The sequence below is a fragment of the Oncorhynchus gorbuscha genome, linkage group LG15, assembly GCF_021184085.1.
Source record: "Oncorhynchus gorbuscha isolate QuinsamMale2020 ecotype Even-year linkage group LG15, OgorEven_v1.0, whole genome shotgun sequence".
Taxonomy (NCBI): Eukaryota; Metazoa; Chordata; class Actinopteri; order Salmoniformes; family Salmonidae; genus Oncorhynchus; species Oncorhynchus gorbuscha.
The window spans coordinates 77,568,587-77,590,352 of NC_060187.1; the positions used below are offsets into that span (position 1 = coordinate 77,568,587).

At 42.4% G+C, this 21,766-nt stretch overlaps 1 protein-coding gene across 3 annotated transcripts in view; it reads left to right on the plus strand.

The window, feature by feature from the left end:
* Positions 1–21,766, plus strand: part of LOC123998094 (chromodomain-helicase-DNA-binding protein 4-like) — a 63,035-nt gene that overhangs the window by 23,783 nt on the left and 17,486 nt on the right. For 2 of the 3 annotated variants that reach the window (XM_046302993.1, XM_046302991.1), the window contains exons 19-38: positions 4,034–4,155; positions 5,003–5,176; positions 5,432–5,573; positions 5,827–5,958; positions 6,126–6,243; positions 6,397–6,521; positions 6,704–6,796; positions 6,885–7,026; positions 7,368–7,543; positions 9,287–9,476; positions 10,042–10,128; positions 17,213–17,304; positions 17,695–17,828; positions 18,479–18,623; positions 18,705–18,861; positions 19,152–19,255; positions 19,343–19,589; positions 19,681–19,737; positions 19,826–19,999; positions 20,134–20,242. In XM_046302993.1, coding sequence (XP_046158949.1) covers positions 4,034–4,155; positions 5,003–5,176; positions 5,432–5,573; positions 5,827–5,958; positions 6,126–6,243; positions 6,397–6,521; positions 6,704–6,796; positions 6,885–7,026; positions 7,368–7,543; positions 9,287–9,476; positions 10,042–10,128; positions 17,213–17,304; positions 17,695–17,828; positions 18,479–18,623; positions 18,705–18,861; positions 19,152–19,255; positions 19,343–19,589; positions 19,681–19,737; positions 19,826–19,999; positions 20,134–20,242 — 2,720 coding nt within the window. The remainder of the gene's footprint in view (positions 1–4,033; positions 4,156–5,002; positions 5,177–5,431; positions 5,574–5,826; positions 5,959–6,125; positions 6,244–6,396; positions 6,522–6,703; positions 6,797–6,884; positions 7,027–7,367; positions 7,544–9,286; positions 9,477–10,041; positions 10,129–17,212; positions 17,305–17,694; positions 17,829–18,478; positions 18,624–18,704; positions 18,862–19,151; positions 19,256–19,342; positions 19,590–19,680; positions 19,738–19,825; positions 20,000–20,133; positions 20,243–21,766) is intronic. The other variant, XM_046302994.1, reaches the window with a different exon arrangement.

Below are 21,766 nucleotides of genomic sequence, written 5' to 3' on the forward strand. Positions count from 1 at the left end.
CGGAGCAGTTGCCGTACCAGGCGGTGATACAGCCCGCCAGGATGCTCTCGATTGTGCATCTGTAGAAGTTTGTGAGTGCTTTTGGTGACAAGCCGAATTTCTTCAGCCTCCTGAGGTTGAATAGGCGCTGCTGCGCCTTCTTCACGACGCTGTCAGTGTGAGTGGACCAATTCAGTTTGTCTGTGATGTGTATGCCGAGGAACTTAAAACTAGCTACCCTCTCCACTACTGTTCCATCGATGTGGATAGGGGGGTGTTCCCTCTGCTGTTCCAGTACCATAACCATTATAGTCATAACCAGTACCATAACCATTATAGTCATAACCAGTACCATAACCATTATAGTCATAACCAGTACAATAACCATTATAGTCATAACCAGTACCTTAACTATTATAGTCATAACCAGTACCATAACCATTATAGTCATAACCAGTACCATAACCATTATAGTCATAACCAGTACCATAACCATTATAGTCATAACCAGTACCATAACCATTATAGTCATAACCAGTACCATAACCATTATAGTCATAACCAGTACCATAACCATTATAGTCATAACCAGTACCATAACCATTATATTCAATAACCAGTACCATAACCATTATAGTCATAACCAGTACCATAACCATTATAGTCATAACCAGTACCATAACCATTATAGTCATAACCAGTACCATAACCATTATAGTCATAACCAGTACCATAGCCATTATATTCAATAACCAGTACCATAACCATTATAGTCATAACCAGTACCATAACCATTATAGTCATAACCAGTACCATAACCATTATAGTCATAACCAGTACCATAACCATTATAGTCATAACCAGTACCATAACCATTATAGTCATAACCAGTACCATAACCATTATAGTCATAACCAGTACCATAACCATTATATTCAATAACCAGTATTCATAACCATTATAGCCATAACCAGTACCATAACCATTATAGTCATAACCAGTACCATAACCATTATAGACATAACCAGTATCATAACCATTATAGTCATAACCAGGACCATAACCATTATAGACATAACCAGTATCATAACCATTATAGTCATAACCAGTATCATAAGAGCGTCTGCTAAATGACTTAAATGTAAATGTAAAATAACCATTATAGTCATAACCATTACCATAACCATTATAGTCATAACCATTACCATAACCATTATAGTCATAACCAGCACCATGACCATTATAGACATAACCAGTACAATAACCATTATAGACATAACCAGTACCATAACCATTATAGTCATAAGCAGTACCAAAACCATTATAGTCATAAGCAGTACAATAACCATTATAGTCATAAGCAGTACCATAAACATTATAGTCATAAGCAGTACAATAACCATTATAGTCATAAGCAGTACAATAACCATTATAGTCATAAGCAGTACCATAAACATTATAGTCATAAGCAGTACAATAACCATTATAGACATAACCAGTACAATAACCATTATAGTCATAACCAGGACCATAACCATTATAGACATAACCAGTATCATAACCATTATAGTCATAACCAGGACCATAACCATTATAGACATAACCAGTATCATAACCATTATAGTCATAACCAGTATCATAACCATTATAGTCATAAGCAGTACAATAACCATTATAGTCATAAGCAGTACAATAACCATTATAGTCATAAGCAGTACAATAACCATTATAGACATAACCAGTACAATAACCATTATAGACATAACCAGTACCATAACCATTATAGTCATAAGCAGTACCAAAACCATTATAGTCATAAGCAGTACCATAACCATTATAGTCATAACCATTACCATAACCATTATAGTCATAAGCAGTACCATAACCATTATAGTCATAACCAGTACCATAACCATTATAGTCATAAGCAGTACCATAACCATTATAGTCATAAGCAGTACCATAAACATTATAGTCATAAGCAGTACCATAACCATTATAGTCATCATAACCATTATAGTCATAACCAGCACCATAACCATTATAGTCATAACCATTACCATAACCATTATAGTCATAACCAGCACCATAACCATTATAGTCATAACCATTACCATAACCATTATAGTCATAAGCAGTACCAAAACCATTATAGTCATAAGCAGTACCATAACCATTATAGTCATAACCAGTACCAAAACCATTATAGTCATAAGCAGTACCATAACCATTATAGTCATAAGCAGTACCATAAACATTATAGTCATAAGCAGTACCATAACCATTATAGTCATAACCAGCACCATAACCATTATAGTCATAACCAGCACCATAACCATTATAGTCATAACCATTACCATAACCATTATAGTCATAACCAGCACCATAACCATTATAGTCATAACCATTACCATAACCATTATAGTCATAAGAAGTACCAAAACCATTATAGTCATAAGCAGTACCATAACCATTATAGTCATAACCAGTACCAAAACCATTATAGTCATAAGCAGTACCAAAACCATTATAGTCATAAGCAGTACCATAACCATTATAGTCATAAGCAGTACCATAACCATTATAGTCATAACCAGTACCATAACCATTATAGTCATAACCAGCACCATAACCATTATAGTCATAAGCAGTACCATAACCATTATAGTCATAAGCAGTACCATAACCATTATAGTCATAAGCAGTACCATAACCATTATAGTCATAAGCAGTACCATAACCATTATAGTCATAACCAGTACCATAACCATTATAGTCATAACCAGTACCATAACCATTATAGTCATAAGCAGTACCATAACCATTATAGTCATAAGCAGTACCATAACCATTATAGTCATAACCAGTACCATAACCATTATAGTCATAAGCAGTACCATAACCATTATAGTCATAAGCAGTACCATAACCATTATAGTCATAACCAGTACCATAACCATTATAGTCATAACCAGTACCATAACCATTATAGTCATAACCAGTACCATAACCATTATAGTCATAAGCAGTACCATAACCATTATAGTCATAAGCAGTACCATAACCATTATAGTCATAACCAGTACCAAAACCATTATAGTCATAAGCAGTACCATAACCATTATAGTCATAAGCAGTACCATAACCATTATAGTCATAAGCAGTACCATAACCATTATAGTCATAACCAGTACCATAACCATTATAGTCATAAGCAGTACCAAAACCATTATAGTCATAAGCAGTACCATAACCATTATAGTCATAAGCAGTACCATAACCATTATAGTCATAAGCAGTACCATAACCATTATAGTCATAAGCAGTACCATAAACATTGTAGTCATAAGCAGTACCAAAACCATTATAGTCATAAGCAGTACCATAACCATTATAGTCATAAGCAGTACCATAACCATTATAGTCATAAGCAGTACCATAACCATTATAGTCATAACCAGTACCAAAACCATTATAGTCATAAGCAGTACCATAACCATTATAGTCATAACCAGTACCAGAACCATTGTAGTCATAAGCAGTACCATAACCATTATAGTCATAAGCAGTACCATAACCATTATAGTCATAACCAGTACCAAAACCATTATAGTCATAAGCAGTACCATAACCATTATAGTCATAAGCAGTACCATAACCATTATAGTCATAAGCAGTACCATAACCATTATAGTCATAAGCAGTACCATAACCATTATAGTCATAAGCAGTACCAAAACCATTATAGTCATAAGCAGTACCATAACCATTATAGTCATAAGCAGTACCATAACCATTATAGTCATAAGCAGTACCATAACCATTATAGTCATAAGCAGTACCATAACCATTATAGTCATAAGCAGTACCATAACCATTATAGTCCTAACCAGCACCATAACCATTATAATATGACATATCCTTGCATACTGAATAAGGTGTTTATTAGTATAGTTATGGTTATAACCAGTCAAATATGAGAGATCAATCACCCTGTTTTGTGAAGAGGACAGCGGAAGTATAAAACGCTGTCTCTATCTCTCTCTCTGTGTAGTTCTTTAGGATTCTGAATAACTACCCTCTCCAGCACAAGCTGCTGCTGACTGGTACACCTCTACAGAACAACCTGGAGGAACTCTTCCACCTGCTCAACTTCCTCACCCCAGTGAGATTCAAGTCAGTATGCCTACACTACTGTGTGCGTGCGTGCGTGCGTGCGTGCGTGCGTGCGTGCGTGCGTGCGTGCGTGTTAGAGCCGATTTGGACATATTTGTATAAAAGACCGAACATATGGAGCTCCATGTATATTTGTGTAAATATATTAAATATGAATGTAAATGATGAAATATTAGGTACGTACCTTTATGATTGATATATATTCATTTGTTGTTAGTGTAACTCATCCATTTGGCCCCCCCTCTTGCCTGTTCATTGTATTGTGGTAAGTGTGTTAGGATAAAGGCAGGAAGTTGGGCCTTCGGGAGAGGGAGTCCTTGCTAGATGCGGGAGCGGTATAGTTTTTTGACCATACAGACATACAGACATACAGACAGGTCATAATATGTATTTTCCATATAAAGTATTCTATGCTTTAAGTTGATTGAAGAATCATTTATTTGTTAGATATAAGAAGAATAAACATTTTTGTTGCACCATATCCCTGGATGTCATTGAATGTTTGGCCGTTTGAAAACCTTGAGTGTGGACTGTATGCGTACCAAACAACCCCGCTTCAGGCTTGGGCAGTGGCTATGGTAAAGACGAAAGGAAGCCACTACAGTGAGAGAGTGTGCGTGTGCGTGTGCGTGTGCGTGTGTGTGTGTGTGCGTGCGTGCGTGTGTGCGTGCGTGCGTGCGTGTGTGTGTGTGTGTGTGCGTGTGTGTGTGTGTGTGTGTGAGAGAGTGTGTGTGTGTGTAAGAGTGCTGCTATTGCTGAGTGTTTTGTAGTCCTGATGTTTCTTTTTGAACAAATCCAGTAACCAAAACAATAACAAAAGTCCCCCCCTCTTCTCTCCGCTCTGCAGTAACCTAGAGGGGTTCCTGGAAGAGTTTGCTGACATCGCCAAAGAAGACCAGATCAAGAAGTTGCATGACATGCTGGGACCACACATGCTCAGGAGACTGAAGGCCGACGTCTTCAAACACATGCCCACCAAGACAGAGCTCATCCTACGAGTGGAGCTCAGCCCCATGCAGAAGTAAGTGATGAGAAGGGGAGGGTGGGTGGGGAGGATGGTGCTAGCAATCAAGTCAAATTGGATTCGTCACGCGAAATGCTTACTTGCTATCTCCCTCAACAGTGCAGTACAATCAGTGCCAGCACATGCTAATGAGCGGAGAAGTATAGAAAATAAGGAAATAGAAGATTGAATGTCAGTATTGTAGTGTTTGCAGAAGTCTCATGTTGGCTTCTATTTCTTGTTTTCTGGTATTAATTTAATTGTGTGATGCAGGAAGTACTACAAGTTCATCTTGACGCGTAACTTTGATGCCCTGAACACCCGCGGAGGAGGAAACCAAGTGTCCTTGCTCAACGTGGTCATGGACCTCAAGAAGTGTTGCAACCACCCCTACCTCTTTCCCGGAGCCGCAATGGTACGATCTCAACCCATTCTCTGAGACATGGGCCATAACATTGATTCGGTGCTTGAAGGAGAACATCAATCTGTGTGTTTGTATACGAGTAAATATTGTATTGAATGTATATGATTTTGTTTGTTATATTTCCAAAACTGAACCTAACAGACTAAACAGAATGTGTTAAGATGCTTTGATCTGGATGCAGTCTGCTTGATGATGAGATTTAATTAAGTAAAGGACTGATGTTTGATTGATTGATCTCCTGCAGGAGGCGCCAAAGATTCCAAACGGAATGTACGAGGGCAGTGCCCTCACAAGGGCTTCTGGGAAACTGACTCTGCTGCAAAAGATGATGGTTAAACTCAAGGAGGGAGGACATAGAGTGCTCATCTTCTCTCAGGTACACACACACACACACACACACACACACACACACACACACACACACACACACACACACACACACACACACACACACACACACACACACACACACACACACACACACACACACACACACACACACACACACACACACACACACTAACTGTCTCTGTCTACTGGTAGATGACTAAGATGTTGGACCTGCTGGAGGACTTCCTGGAGAACGAGGGTTATAAGTACGAGAGGATTGATGGAAGTGTAACGGGGGGCATGAGACAGGAGGCCATCGACCGCTTCAACGGTGAGACACACACACATGGGTTCATGGATACACTAACGACAGCACAATTGGAACAATAACTTTAACTGGGAAAAATATGAATTGGAAGTTTCTATTTGACTTTGGTCACCTCCCTCCCTCTTTCTCTCCCTTCTCCTCTCTCTCTCTCCTCAGCTCCTGGCGCCCCTCAGTTTGCCTTCCTGCTCTCTACCAGAGCAGGAGGGTTGGGCATCAATCTGGCAACCGCCGACACCGTCGTCATCTACGACTCCGACTGGAACCCCCACAACGACATCCAGGTACACACACACACACACACACACACACACACACACACACACACACACACACACACACACACACACACACACACACACACACACACACACACACACACACACACACACACACACACACACACACACTTGAAGCACACCTCCTGCTCACCTCTCCTCCTCCAATCTCTTCCCCTCTCTCTCAGGCATTCAGCAGAGCTCACAGGATTGGTCAGAATAAGAAGGTTATGATCTATCGCTTCGTTACCAAGGCGTCTGTGGAAGAGCGGATCACTCAGGTAAACCCAGTATACCAAGGCCTACCAGACTCATACAGAGTGGTAGGTAAAAGACAGATACTAATTCTCCTCTCATCCTCTCCTCCAGGTGGCTAAGAAGAAGATGATGTTGACCCACCTGGTGGTGCGTCCTGGGCTGGGCAGTAAGACAGGTTCCATGTCTAAACAGGAGCTGGATGACATCCTCAAGTTTGGAACAGAGGAGCTGTTCAAGGACGAGCTGGGAGAGGGTGAGTCACTAACTACTAACCATAACCAGGTCAGTCCACTCCAAACAGGTAGTCGTTCCCGTTGTCGGGGGCCGTAATGCCTGCTGGTTTTCCTTCAAACTAACAACCTGGAAACTAGGTGTGTGGCCTCTCCAGTCTTTCTTACACACTCTTTCATTGTATGCCACTCTCTTTCCTTGTCCCTTTCCGTCTCAGGGGACAACAAGGAGGATGACAGCCAGGTCTTTCATTGTATGCCACTCTCTTTCCTTGTCCCTTTCCGTCTCAGGGGACAACAAGGAGGATGACAGCCAGGTCTTTCATTGTATGCCACTCTCTTTCCTTGTCCCTTTCCGTCTCAGGGGACAACAAGGAGGATGACAGCCAGGTCATCCATTATGATGACAAGGCCATAGACAGACTGCTGGACAGGAACCAGGAGTCAGAGTCCACTGAGGACACAGAGATCCAGAGCATGAACGAGTACCTCAGCTCCTTCAAAGTGGCCCAATATGTCGTCAAGGACGAGGAGGAGGAGGTGTGTGTGTGTGTGTGTGTGTGTGTGTGTGTGTGTGTGTGTGAGAGAGAGAGATACTGTGGAAGGTGATGAACAGGAGAGATGACCATACTTCTGAGTCTGTGTTATTACACTTGAATGTGTTTGTGTACAAGTTCTTCCATCATTGTGTGTGTGTGTACAAGTTCTTCCATCATTGTGAGTGTGTGTACAAGTTCTTCCATCATTGCTAATCTGTGTGGGTGTGTTAGTATACGAGTTCTTCCATCACTGCTAATCTGTGTGGGTGTGTTAGTATACGAGTTCTTCCATCATTGCTAACCTGTGTAGGTGTGTTAGTATACGAGTTCTTCCATCACTGCTAATCTGTGTGGGTGTGTTAGTATACGAGTTCTTCCATCACTGCTAACCTTCGTGGGTGTGTTAGTATACGAGTTCTTCCATCACTGCTAACCTTCGTGGGTGTGTTAGTATACGAGTTCTTCCATCACTGCTAACCTTCGTGGGTGTGTTAGTATACGAGTTCTTCCATCACTGCTAACCTTCGTGGGTGTGTTAGTATACGAGTTCTTCCATCACTGCTAACCTTCGTGGGTGTGTTAGTATACGAGTTCTTCCATCACTGCTAACCTTCGTGGGTGTGTTAGTATACGAGTTCTTCCATCACTGCTAATCTGTGTGGGTGTGTTAGTATACGAGTTCTTCCATCACTGCTAACCTTCGTGGGTGTGTTAGTATACGAGTTCTTCCATCACTGCTAATCTGTGTGGGTGTGTTAGTATACGAGTTCTTCCATCACTGCTAACCTTCGTGGGTGTGTTAGTATACGAGTTCTTCCATCACTGCTAACCTTCGTGGGTGTGTTAGTATACGAGTTCTTCCATCACTGCTAACCTTCGTGGGTGTGTTAGTATACGAGTTCTTCCATCACTGCTAATCTGTGTGGGTGTGTTAGTATACGAGTTCTTCCATCATTGCTAACCTGTGTGGGTGTGTTAGTATACGAGTTCTTCCATCATTGCTAACCTGTGTGGGTGTGTTAGTATACGAGTTCTTCCATCACTGCTAAGCTGTGTGGGTGTGTTAATATACGAGTTCTTCCATCATTGCTAACCTGTGTGGGTGTGTTAGTATACGAGTTCTTCCATCACTGCTAAGCTGTGTGGGTGTGTTAGTATACAAGTTCTTCCATCATTGCTAGCCTGTGTGGGTGTGTTAATTAGTATACGAGTTCTTCCATCATTGCTAACCTTTGTGGGTGTGTTAGTTAGTATACAAGTTCTTCCATCATTGCTAACCTTCGTGGGTGTGTTAGTATACGAGTTCTTCCATCACTGCTAATATGTGTGGGTGTGTTAGTATACGATTTCTTCCATCACTGCTAATCTGTGTGGGTGTGTTAGTTAGTATACGAGTTCTTCCATCATTGCTAACCTTCGTGGGTGTGTTAGTATACGAGTTCTTCCATCATTGCTAACCTTCGTGGGTGTGTTAGTATACGAGTTCTTCCATCATTGCTAACCTTTGTGGGTGTGTTAGTATACGAGTTCTTCCATCACTGCTAATCTGTGTGGGTGTGTTAGTATACGAGTTCTTCCATCATTGCTAATCTGTGTGGGTGTGTTAGTATACGAGTTCTTCCATCATTGCTAACCTTCGTGGGTTTGTTAGTATATACGAGTTCTTCCATCTAGGCTAAGCTGTGTGTGTGTTAGTTAGTATACGAGTTCTTCCATCATTGCTAACCTGTGTGTGTGTGTCCAGGAGGAGGAGGTGCAGCGTGAGGTGATTAAACAGGAGGAGTCAGTAGACCCAGACTACTGGGAGAAACTGCTGAGACACCACTATGAGCAGCAGCAGGAGGACCTGGCCCGTAACCTGGGAAAGGGCAAGAGGACCCGCAAGCCTGTCAACTACAACGACGGCTCTCAGGAGGAACGAGGTAGTAGACGGGGTACAGAACAGCGCTGCACAATGCAACCTTTTTTACCTACTCTGTGTGTGTGGATGTGGACGTGTGTTTATGTGTGTGGTAGGTAGGGTGTGTGGGATAAGAGTGTGTATATCTTGTGTTATATTGGAGTGTGTGTGTGTGTGTTAATGGTTTGTGTTCGTACTACATGTTTGTCTATGTCCCATCTCTGTCCTCTGTGTTTTTTGGTGTTTCTAGTAGTATTCTAGGATTAAGCATGATGTTTCCTTCCTACTGTCTCAGTACTCTCTCCTGTCTGTCTCTAACAAGACTGGGGTCAATTCCAATTCAGGAAGTGAATTGAAATTCAATTCATGTTTGACAATTTCCCATTGACAATAAAGTGACCCCAACCGTGTTAATGACTTTGGTATTGACAAGTTTAGTTCTCTTGTGAAGTTGGTTGAAGTGAATATATGTCTGTGATTGTATCTGTTGTTCACTCTTTCTTCCTTCTCCCCTGAAAACAGAGTGGTCTGTGTCCTAAAACTCTCTGATTGGCTAATCCTGTCTCTTCCCCGTACCTCTCTCTCCATTCTATAAGCAGATTGGCAGGAGGATCAGTCTGACAACAACTCAGATTACTCTGTGGCCTCAGAGGAGGGAGATGAGGACTTTGATGAGCGATCAGAAGGTAACAAACACTATTGTCATGAATTCATATTGGGTACAGTGCATTCGGAAAGTATTCAGACCCCTTCACCTTTTCCAACATTTTTTTATGTTACAGCCTAATTCTAAAATGTATTAAATAAAACATGTTGCTCATCAATCTACACACAATAACCCATAATGACAAATTGAAAAAAGTTTTTTTTTTTTTTACAATTTTTTTGCAGAAATACATTATTTACATAAGTATTCAGACCCTTTGCTATGAGACTCGAAATTGAGCTCAGGTGCATCCTGTTTCCATTGATCATTCTTGAGATGTTTTTACAACTTGATTGGAGTCCACCTGTGGTAAATTCACTTGATTGGACATGATTTGGATTTGGAAAGTATTCAGACCCCTTCACATTTTGTTACATTACAGCCTTATTCTAAAATTGATTACAATTGTTTCCCCCCCTCATCAATCTACACACAATACCCCATAATGACAAAGCAAAAATTGTTTTTAAGGAATTTTTGCAAAATTATTTATAAAATAAATAAAAAAACTGATATCACATTTACATAAGTATTCAAACCTTTGCTCAGTACTTTGTTGAAGCACCTTTGGCAGCGATTACAGCCTCGATGACGCTCCAGGTTTGGTACACTTGTATTTGGGGAGTTTCTCCCATTCTTCTCTGCAGATCCTCTCAAGCTCTGTCGGGTTGGATGGGGAGTATCGCTGCTCAGCTATTTTCAGGTCTCTCCAGAAATGTTTGATCAGCTTCAAGTCCGGACTCTGGCTGGGCCACTCAAGGACATTCAGAGACTTGTCCTGAAGCCACTCCTGCATTGTCTTGGCTGTGTGCTTGGTGTTGTTGTCCTGTTGGAAAGTCTGAGGTCCTGAGCGCTCTGGAGCAGGTTTTCATCAAGGATCTCTGTACTTTGCTCCTTTCATCTTTCCCTCTATCCTGACTAGTCTCCCAGTCCCTGCCGCTGACAAACATCCCTACGACATGATGTTGCACCACCACGCTTTACCGCAGGGATGGTATTGGCCAGGTGATGAGCAGACCTGGTTTCTTCCAGATGTGACGCTTGGCTTTCAGGCCAAAGAGTTTAATCTTGGTTTCATCAGACCAGAGAATCTTGGTCTGTCTAATTTTTTATTTATTTGTATATATTTCACCTTTATTTAACTAGGTAAGCTAGTTGAGACTAAGTTCTCATTTACAACTGCGACCTGGCCAAGATAAAGCAAAGCAGTTCGACACATACAACAACACAGAGTTACACGTGGAATAAACACGTTTACAGTCAATAACACAATAGAGAAAAAGAAAGTCTATATACAGTGTGTGCAAATGGCGTGAGGAGGTAAGGCAATAAATAGGTGGAGTGCTGCAGATATATGGTTGACCTTCTGAAAGGTTCTCCTATCTCTACAGAGGAACTCTGAAGATCTGTCAGAGTGACCATCGGGTTCTTGCTCAGTTTGGCCGGGCGGCCAGCTCTAGGAAGAGTCTTGGTGGTTCCAAACTTCTTCAATTTAAGAATGATGGAGGCCACTGTGTTCTTGGGGACCTTTAATGCTGCAGAAATATTTTGGTACTCTTCCCCAGATCTGTGGCTCGACACAATCCTGTCTCGGAGCTCTACGGACAATTCCTTCGACCTCATGTCTTGGTTTTTGCTCTGACATGCACTGTCAACTGTGGGGGTTTTCGGTGAAAAGCCACATTTATTCATCCTCCTGAGGATGAAGAGTTACTGTTGCAAAATTACGTTTCCACAAAATGATGATAATGCTTTGCAACAAAAATTAAGGGCAACATTTCCAAATGCACTGTATGAGTGTGTGTTTGTGTCTGAAAATAAATGAATCTCTGTATGTGCCAGTTCGAATTAGTGTTTGCTTGTGTGTTTTCCTACAAATGACAGAAAGTGAAAGAGTGTAATCACTTGTGTGTGAGAATGAGCGCGAGAGAGAGCAACTGATTCTGTTAGCCAGTTATATCAGGCCAATTAAATTATAATAGTACGAAACTATTCCACACTACAAGTCTAAGTAAGCAGAAGCACAAACAAATACTTAATGGCCGACGGAAGTTAGATGGGCCGGTAAGCCCCAACTACTGATACAGGTTTAGATATTTGTTCATCCCCCTAATGGTTCATTTAGGATTGGGGATAGAATAATCTGATTATAGATCTGTGGTTAAGGTCAGTTCTACCTGGAGTGTTACGAAGCTGTGTCCCATGCTAACGTCTTTCAAACGGCCCCTACAGATTATACAGAAACAGACTAACTCCTGCATCGACTTGTAAGACAGGGCAGCAACATGGTCAGAATATATCAATTCTGTACAGTGAATCATCCATGTTCTTTTTGAGGATCTGTTCAAATTCTTATTTTGAGGTTTATAGTGTGGTGCTCATACATAGAATTAGAAGAAACTGTTGAAAGCACCTATGATGACGTCTATTCTTTGAGTTTATGGATATCCAATCATTGTTAATATAATATATGAATGTGGTCAACATGACATTTGGTTAAACTGCAAGTGTTTTGAAATGGAAGGGTTGCAGGTACAAAGTCTGGTGTAGAATACCTTTTAATTTACATTGTTGGAACAACATTTCCATTGATGAAATTAACAAAAAAATCATCCAGGACATACAGTGGGGCAAAAAGTATTTAGTCTGCCACCAATTGTGCAAGTTCTCCCACTTAAAAAGATGAGAGAGACCTGTAATTTTCATCATAGGTACACTTCAACAATGACAGACAAAATGAGAAAAAAAAATCCAGAAAATCACATTGTAGGATTTTTAATGAATTTATTAGCAAATTATGGTGGACAATAAGTATTTGGTCAATAACAAAAGTTTATCTCAATACTTTGTTATATACCCATTGTTGGCAATGACAGAGGTCAAACGTTTTCTATAAGTCTTCACAAGATTTTCACACACATGCAGATCTCCTCTAGAGCAGTTATGTTTTAGGGCTGTTGCTGGGCAACACGGACTTTCAACTCCCTCCAAAGATTTTCTATGGGGTTGAGATCTGGAGACTGGCTAGGCCACTCCAGGACCTTGAAATGCTTCTTACAAAGCCACTCCTTCGTTGCCCGGGCGGTGTGTTTTGGATCATTGTCATGCTGAAAGACCCAGAATACGTTTCATCTTCAATGCCCTTGCTGATGGAAGGAGGTTTTCACTCAAAATCTCACGATACATGGCCCCATTCATTCTTTCCTTTACACGGATTAGTCGTCCTGGTCCCTTTCCAGAAAAATAGCCCCAAAGCATGATGTTTCCACCTCCATGCTTCACAGTAGGTATGTTCTTTGGATGCAACTCCGCATTCTTTGTCCTCCAAACACGACGAGTTGAGTTTTTACCAAAAAGTTATATTTTGGTTTCATCTGACCATATGACATTCTCCCAATCTTCTTCTGGATCATCCAAATACTCTCTAGCAAACTTCAGATGGGCCTGGACATGTACTGGCTTAACCAGGGGGACACGTCTGGCACTGCAGGATTTGAGTCCCTGGCGGCGTAGTGTGTTACTGATGGTAGGCTTTGTTACTTTGGTCCCAGCTTTCTGCAGGTCATTCACTAGGTCCCCCCGTTTGGTTCTGGGATTTTTGCTCACCGTTCTTGTTATAATTTTGACCCCATGGGGTGAGATCTTGCGTGGAGCCCCAGATCGAGGGAGATTATCAGTGGTCTTGTATGTCTTCCATTTCCTAATAATTGCTCCCACAGTTGATTTCTTCAAACCAAGCTGCTTACCTATTGCAGATTCAGTCTTCCCAGCCTGGTGCAGGTCTACAATTTTGTTTCTGGTGTCCTTTGACAGCTCTTTGGTCTTGGCCATAGTGGAGTTTGGAGTGTGACTGTTTGAGGTTGTGGACAGGTGTCTTTTATACTGATAACAAGTTCAAACAGGTGCCATTAATACAGGTAACGAGTGGAGGACAGAGGAGCCTCTTAAAGAAGAAGTTACAGGTCTGTGAGAGCCAGAAATCTTGCTTGTTTGTAGTTGACCAAATACTTATTTTCCACCATAATTTGCAAATAAATTCATAAAAAAATCCTACAATGTGATTTTCTGGATTTTTTATCCTAATTTTGTCTGTCATACTTGAAGTGTACCTATGATGAAAATTACAGGCCTCTCTCATCTTTTTAAGTGGGAGAACTTGCACAATTGGTGGCTGACTAAATACTTTTTTTGCCCCACTGTATGTGTGTGTATGTATTATGTAAGAAAGACAATATATATGACAATATTAAGAAGCGTTTTGGTGGGAAAACAATAATTCATACAATGTTGGTCAGAAATGTGACCTGCTGTGGTCTGGGTTCGAACCATTGATCTATTGATTGAACGGCAGATGAGTTACGGATTTCTCCATGGTGGTAGATAACACTAATGACAGCAGATTTCACCCTGAGTGAGCCACTCTAAATCCTGTCATAATCGTAAATATTTCCATGCTAAATGGTAAACACGTTTACAGAAGATGAATCGGAAGATGTTCACTTGCCTCAGTTGACGTTCGCATCACAGAACATTCAGAGCGGATTTTATTACAGCGCGACAGATACAGTAGCTACTCTCGGTTATGTTTGTCGTTATTGAGGTGTTCCTTTCGATCATCTGCCCGTTTCCATTGCTACAGTCAGTAGTGCTCTTTCAAGATCAGATATATCGAAGAGTAGCAGCATCGTCTGTGAATATGATAGCTACTAATTCAATTCGAAGGGCTGTATTGGCATGAGAAACATATGTTAACATTGCCAAAGCAAGTGAAATAGATACTAAACAAAAGTGAAATAAACAATAAAAAATGAACAGTAAACATGACACTCACAGAAGTTCCAAATGAATAGAGACATTTAAAATGTCATAGTATGGCTACTTACTGTGTTGTAGCGATGTGCAAATCATTAAAGTTAGCTATTAGCTAACTTTCGCTAATATCAGGGATGTATTCACTAGGAACAAAACGGGGAAGTACCTTCCTGATTATTTTCAATATAAACTGTTTTTTGTGCTACATTGCAAACCGTTTTCCGTTTGCAACTGTTTGCTGAGATGTGAACTAATGATACACACCATTGCCTCCTTGCAATTTGTTTTTTCAGCAAGTTCACTGATGATGCAGCAACAATGTATCAGTCAATATATGTCTTTCAGACAATACAGGGTTTGAATCCTTTATCACGTCATATTCTATGGTACACTATTTCAAATAGGTCTGTCTGCAACTTGTATCTGCAATTGGTTGTAAAAATATCAAAGGCTTGCTAAAAAAACATCCGTTAGAGAGGTCAAATAACACACAATTCCATGCTGTTTTGAGGGGTCATTCAATCAAAATCTCTTATAGTGATGTAGGGAGTTTACCCCAACTCTATTGCAGGATGAATTGTGTGTGTGTGTCAGTACACATTAATATGTGTGTATTTTCTGTGTGTGAGTGTACAGTCGTGGCTAAAAGTTTTGAGAATGACAAAAATATTAATTTTCACAGTCTGCTGCCTCAGTTTGTATGATGGCAATTTGCATATACTCCAGAATGTTATGAAGATAAATCAGATGAATTGCAATTAATTGCAAAATCCCTATTTGTTATCCAAATGAACTGAATCCCCCAAAAAACATTTCCACTGCATTTCAGCCCTGCTACAAAAGGACCAGTTGACATGTCAGTGATTCTCTCGTTAACACAGGTGTGAGTGTTGACGAGGACAAGGCTGGAGATCACTCTGTCATGCTGATTGAGTTCGAATAACAGACTGGAAGCTTCAAAAGGAGGGTGGTGCTTGGAATCATTGTTCTCCCTCTGTCAACCATGGTTACCTGCAAGGAAACACATGTCGTCATCATTGCTTTGCATAGAAAGGGCTTCACGGGCAAGGATATTGCTGCCAGTAAGATTGGATCTAAATCAACGATTTATTGGATCATCAAGAACTTCAAGGAGAGCGGTTCAATTGTTGTGAAGAAGGCTTCAGGGCGCCCAAGAAAGTCCAGCAAGCGGCAGGACCATCTCCTAAAGTTGATTCAGCTGCGGGATCGGGGCACCACCAGTACAGAGCTTGCTCAGGAATGGCAGCAGGCAGGTGTGAGTGTTTCTGCATGCACAGTGAAGCGAAGACTTTTGGAGGATGATCTGGTGTCAAGAAGGCCAGCAAAGAAGCCACTTCTCTCCAGGTAAAACATCAGGGACAGACGGATATTCTGCAAAAGGTACAGGGATTGGACTGTTGAGGACTGGGGTAAAATCCATTTTCTCTGATGAATCCCCTTTCCGATTGTTTGGGGCATCGGGGAAAAAGCTTGTCCGGAGAAGACAAGGTGAGCTCTACCATCAGTCCTGTGTCATGACAACAGTAGAGCATTCTGAGACATTTCATGTGTGTGGGGTTGCTTCTCTGCCAAGGGAGTGGGCTCACTCACAATTTTGCCTAAGAACACAGCCATGAATAAAGAATGGTATCAACACATCCTATGAGAGCAACTTCTCACAACCGTCCAGGAACAGTTTGGTGATGAACAATGCCTTTTCCAGCATGATGAAGCACCTTGCCATAAGGCAAAAGTGATAACTAAGTGGCTCGGGGAACAAAACATCAACATTTTGGGTCCATGGCCAGGAAACTCCCCAGACCTTAATCCCATTGAGAACTTGTGGTCAATCCTCAAGAGGCGGGTGGACAAACAAAACCCCACAAATTCTGACAAACTCCAAGCATTGATTATGCAAGAATGGGCTGCCATCAGTCAGGATGTGGCCCAGAAGTTAATTGACAGTATGCCAGGGCAGATTGCAGAGGTCTTGAAAAAGAAGGGTCAACACTGCAAATATTGACTCTTTGCATCAACTTCATGTAATTGTCAATAAAAGCCTTTGACACTTATGAAATGCTTGTAATTATACTTCAGTATTCCATAGTAACATCTGACAAAAATATCTAAAGACACTGAGGCAGCAGACTTTGTAAAAATTTATATTTGTGTCATTCTCAAGACTTTGAGCCACGAATGAAGTGTGTGTGTGAGACTAACATGACATGACCTGTGTTTCTCCATCCAACCAGCCAACACCCGCAGGCCAAGCCGCAAGGGGCTGAGGAACGAAAGGGACAAACCACTGCCCCCCCTGTTGGCCAGAGTGGGAGGCAACATTGAGGTCAGACTGCAGCTTCTATCAGTCTCTCTCACCGTCTGTCACTCAAAAGAAAAATTGACATTGTACTCTTCATATCTCCCTCAACAACCAGTCTTTTCTTTCACCATGTCTACTTCTGCCTGCACATTTTCCTCTCTCTCTTTACCACTTGTCTTTTGTCTCTTTCAGTGTGTATGTTGCTCTAACCCCCCCCCTCTCTCTCTCTCACACACACACACACACACACACACACACACACACACACACACACACACACACACACACACACACACACACACACACACACACACACACACACACACACACACACACACACACACACACACACACACACACACACACACACACACACACACACACACACACACACACACACACACACACACACAGGTGTTGGGCTTCAATGCGCGCCAGAGAAAGGCTTTCCTGAATGCAGTGATGCGCTATGGGATGCCTCCTCAGGATGCCTTCACCACCCAGTGGCTGGTCAGAGACCTCAGGGGGAAGTCTGAGAAAGAGTTCAAGTGAGTCTGTGTTAACTTCTCTAGGGTACGGAGCAGCATTTAGAATTTTGGATGAAAAGCATGCCTAAATTAAACAGCTCTCTACTCAGGCCCAGAAGATAGGATATGCATATAATTAGTAGATTTGGAGAGAAAACACTCTAAAGTTTCCAAAACTGTTACAATAATGTCTGTGAGTATAACAGAACTGATTTGGCAGGCGAAAATCTGAGAAAAATCCATTCAGGAAGTTGGATTTTTGTTTTTGTAGTTTTCTATTCAATGCCATTACAGTATCCATTGACTTAGGACTCAAATTGCAGTTCCTATGCCTTCCACTAGATACCAACAGTCTTTATAAATAGTAATTGTAAGGTATGCTTTTGCCGTAAAGTATTTTTAAAATCTGATACCGTGGTTGGATTCACAAGAAGTTAATCCTTAAACCAATGTAAAATAGTTGTATCTTTTCTGAATTTTTATAATGAGTTTTTCTGTATTCGAATTTGGCCCTCTGCAATCTCACTGGATGTTGGCCAGGTGAGACGCTAGCATCCCAAATACCCTAGAGAGGTTAATGTCCAAGTTCTATCTATTTATGTGTGTGTGCAGTCTTTATGTGTGTGTGTGTTCCCAGGGGTCCGTATAACAGTATTCTCTCTCCCTCTCAGGGCGTATGTCTCTCTCTTCATGCGTCATCTCTGTGAGCCGGGGGCTGACGGAGCGGAGACCTTCGCTGACGGAGTTCCACGAGAGGGGTTGTCACGACAACATGTCCTTACTCGCATCGGCGTGATGTCATTGATCAGGAAGAAAGTAAGCAATGTGTTATCAATTGATCATTTGTTGTTTTGTTTTCATCTAATTGGTGTATGTATTGATTGTATTGATGTCCAGGTGCAGGAGTTTGAGCATGTGAACGGCCAGTGGTCCATGCCCTGGATGATGGAGCTGGAGGAGAACAGGAGGCTGGCAGCCATCGCTGCTGGAGAGGATGTCAAAACACCTTCTACTGGAACCCCCGCTGACACACAGCCCAACACACCTGCCCCAGGTACGCACACACACACACACACACACACACACACACACACACACACACACACACACACACACACACACACACACACACACACACACACACACACACACACACACACACACACACACACACACACACACACACACACACACACACACACACACACACACACACAGACACACACACAGACACACACACACACACACAGACAGACAGACAGACAGACAGACACACAGACACACAGACACAGTAAGATGGAAATATACTCAATCATTCTCTCACGCTTTCTCTGCTGCTAACAGAGGACCTCACTAAGTCTGAAGACACTGGCAAGGAGACGGAGGTAAAGAAGGAGGGAGAGGCAGAAAAGGACGGCAGGGTGCACAGCAAGACAGAAGACCCAGAGGTGAACATTCTTTATTACATTATACTGCTCTGATTGTGATGTCATCCCATCACTACCCCAATCCTGACCCCTTTTTCCTCCTCACAGATTATTGAAATCCCAGACGAGATGGAAAACCGCTCTGAAAGGAAAGAGGCAGAGGGAGAGTCCTCCACCACAGAGAACGACAAAGAAAAGAACAAAGACACAGAAGAGAAGGAGGATAAAGAGACTGAAGAGAAGGAAACCAAGGAAACCCCAAAGGAGACGGCAGACAAGGAGAAGGATTCCCCCACTGAGGTCAAAGATGAAGGGTCAGAGGCCACAGCAGTGTCACAGGAGGCCAAGCCTAAAGGTCAGTCGGGACAGTCAGGGTGACACAGATACTGTATTAAGGTCATGTCTCCTGTGGTTGTGACCCCTGACCTGTGTTCTCTCTGTTATAGTGGAGGAGAGCAAAGAGGAGAAGATGGACACCAGTCCTCTTGCAGAGGACATGAAAGGTAGGTTCTTCTGTTCGTTACACACATTTATGGACACACACACACAAACAAACATATGGTGCTAACCCAGTATTCTTCCTCCCTTCAGAGCAAAAAGAGGAGAAAGATGGTTTGAAGACCGAGGAGTCTGGCAAGCTGCAGAATGGAGAGAACAGTAAAGAAGGAGTGGCAGCAGCAGCGATGGCGGTGAATGTGAGTGAGGAGAAGAAGAAGGCTACCAAGCAGAGGTTCATGTTCAACATCGCAGACGGAGGATTCACAGGTACACACACAGATCTAGGATCAGCTAACCCTCCCCAACGCCCTAACCTTATCTTGTAACCATTGGGGGGCAGGGGGATGCAAACTGTCCTTTGTTCATTTTCAGTCTCTCTTAACATCTCTCTCTCTCTCCAGAGCTCCACTCTCTGTGGCAGAACGAGGAGAGGGCGGCGACCGTCACAAAGAAGACATTTGAGATCTGGCATCGTCGCCATGACTACTGGCTGCTGGCTGGCATCATACAGTATCCTTTCACTCTGTACCAATGTCACTCTGTACCATCTTCACCCTGTACCAACCTCTCTCTGTACCAACGTCACTCTGTACCAACCTCTCTCTGTACCAACGTCACTCTGTACCAATGTCTCTCTGTACCATGTCTCTCTGTACCAACGTCTCTCTGTACCAAGGTCTCTCTGTACCAGCGTCTCTCTGTACCAGCGTCTCTCTGTACCAAGGTCTCTCTGTACCAAGGTCTCTCTGTACCAACCTCTCTCTGTACCAACGTCACTCTGTACCAGCGTCTCTCTGTACCAACGTCTCTCTGTACCAACGTCTCTCTGTACCAACGTCTCTCTGTACCAGCGTCTCTCTGTACCAACGTCTCTCTGTACCAATCTCACTCTGTACCAACGTCTCTCTGTACCAAGGTCACTCTGTACCAATGTCTCTCTGTACCATTCTCACTCTGTACCAACGTCTCTCTGTACCAACGTCTCTCTGTACCAACGTACCAACCTCACTCTGTACCAACGTCTCTCTGTACCAACGTCTCTCTGTACCAACGTCTCTCTGTACCATTCTCACTCTGTACCAACGTCTCTGTACCAACGTCTCTCTGTACCAATCTCACTCTGTACCATTCTCACTCTGTACCAACGTCTCTCTGTACCAACGTCACTCTGTACCAACGTCTCTCTGTACCAACGTCTCTCTGTACCATTCTCACTCTACCAACGTCTCTCTGTACCAACGTCTCTCTGTACCAATCTCACTCTGTACCATTCTCACTCTGTACCAACGTCTCTCTGTACCAACGTCTCTCTGTACCATTCTCAACTCTGTACCAACGTCTCTCTGTACCAACGTCTCTCTGTACCAATCAAGGTCACTCTGTACCAATTCTGTCAACCTCTGTACCAACGTCTCTCTGTACCAACGTCTCTCTGTACCAACGTCTCTCTGTACCAACGTCTCTCTGTACCAACTCACTCTGTACCGTCTCTCTGTACCAACGTCTCTGTACCAACCTCACTCTGTACCAACGTCTCTCTGTACCAACGTCTCTCTGTACCCACCTCACTCTGTACCAACGTCTCTCTGTACCAACGTCTCTCTGTACCAACGTCTCTCTGTACCAGCGTCTCTCTGTACCAATCTCACTCTGTACCAACCTCACTCTGTACCAACCTCACTCTGTACCAACCTCACTCTGTACCAACCTCACTCTGTACCAATGTCTCTCTGTACCAACGTCTCTCTGTACCAACGTCACTCTGTACCAATGTCTCTCTGTACCAACCTCACTCTGTACCAATCTCACTCTGTACCAATGTCTCTCTGTACCAACGTCTCTCTGTACCAACGTCTCTCTGTACCAACCTCACTCTGTACCAATGTCTCTCTGTACCAACGTCTCTCTGTACCAACCTCACTCTGTACCAATGTCTCTCTGTACCAGCGTCTCTCTGTACCAAAGTCTCTCTGTACCAAAGTCTCTCTGTACCAACCTCACTCTGTACCAACCTCACTCTGTACCAACCTCACT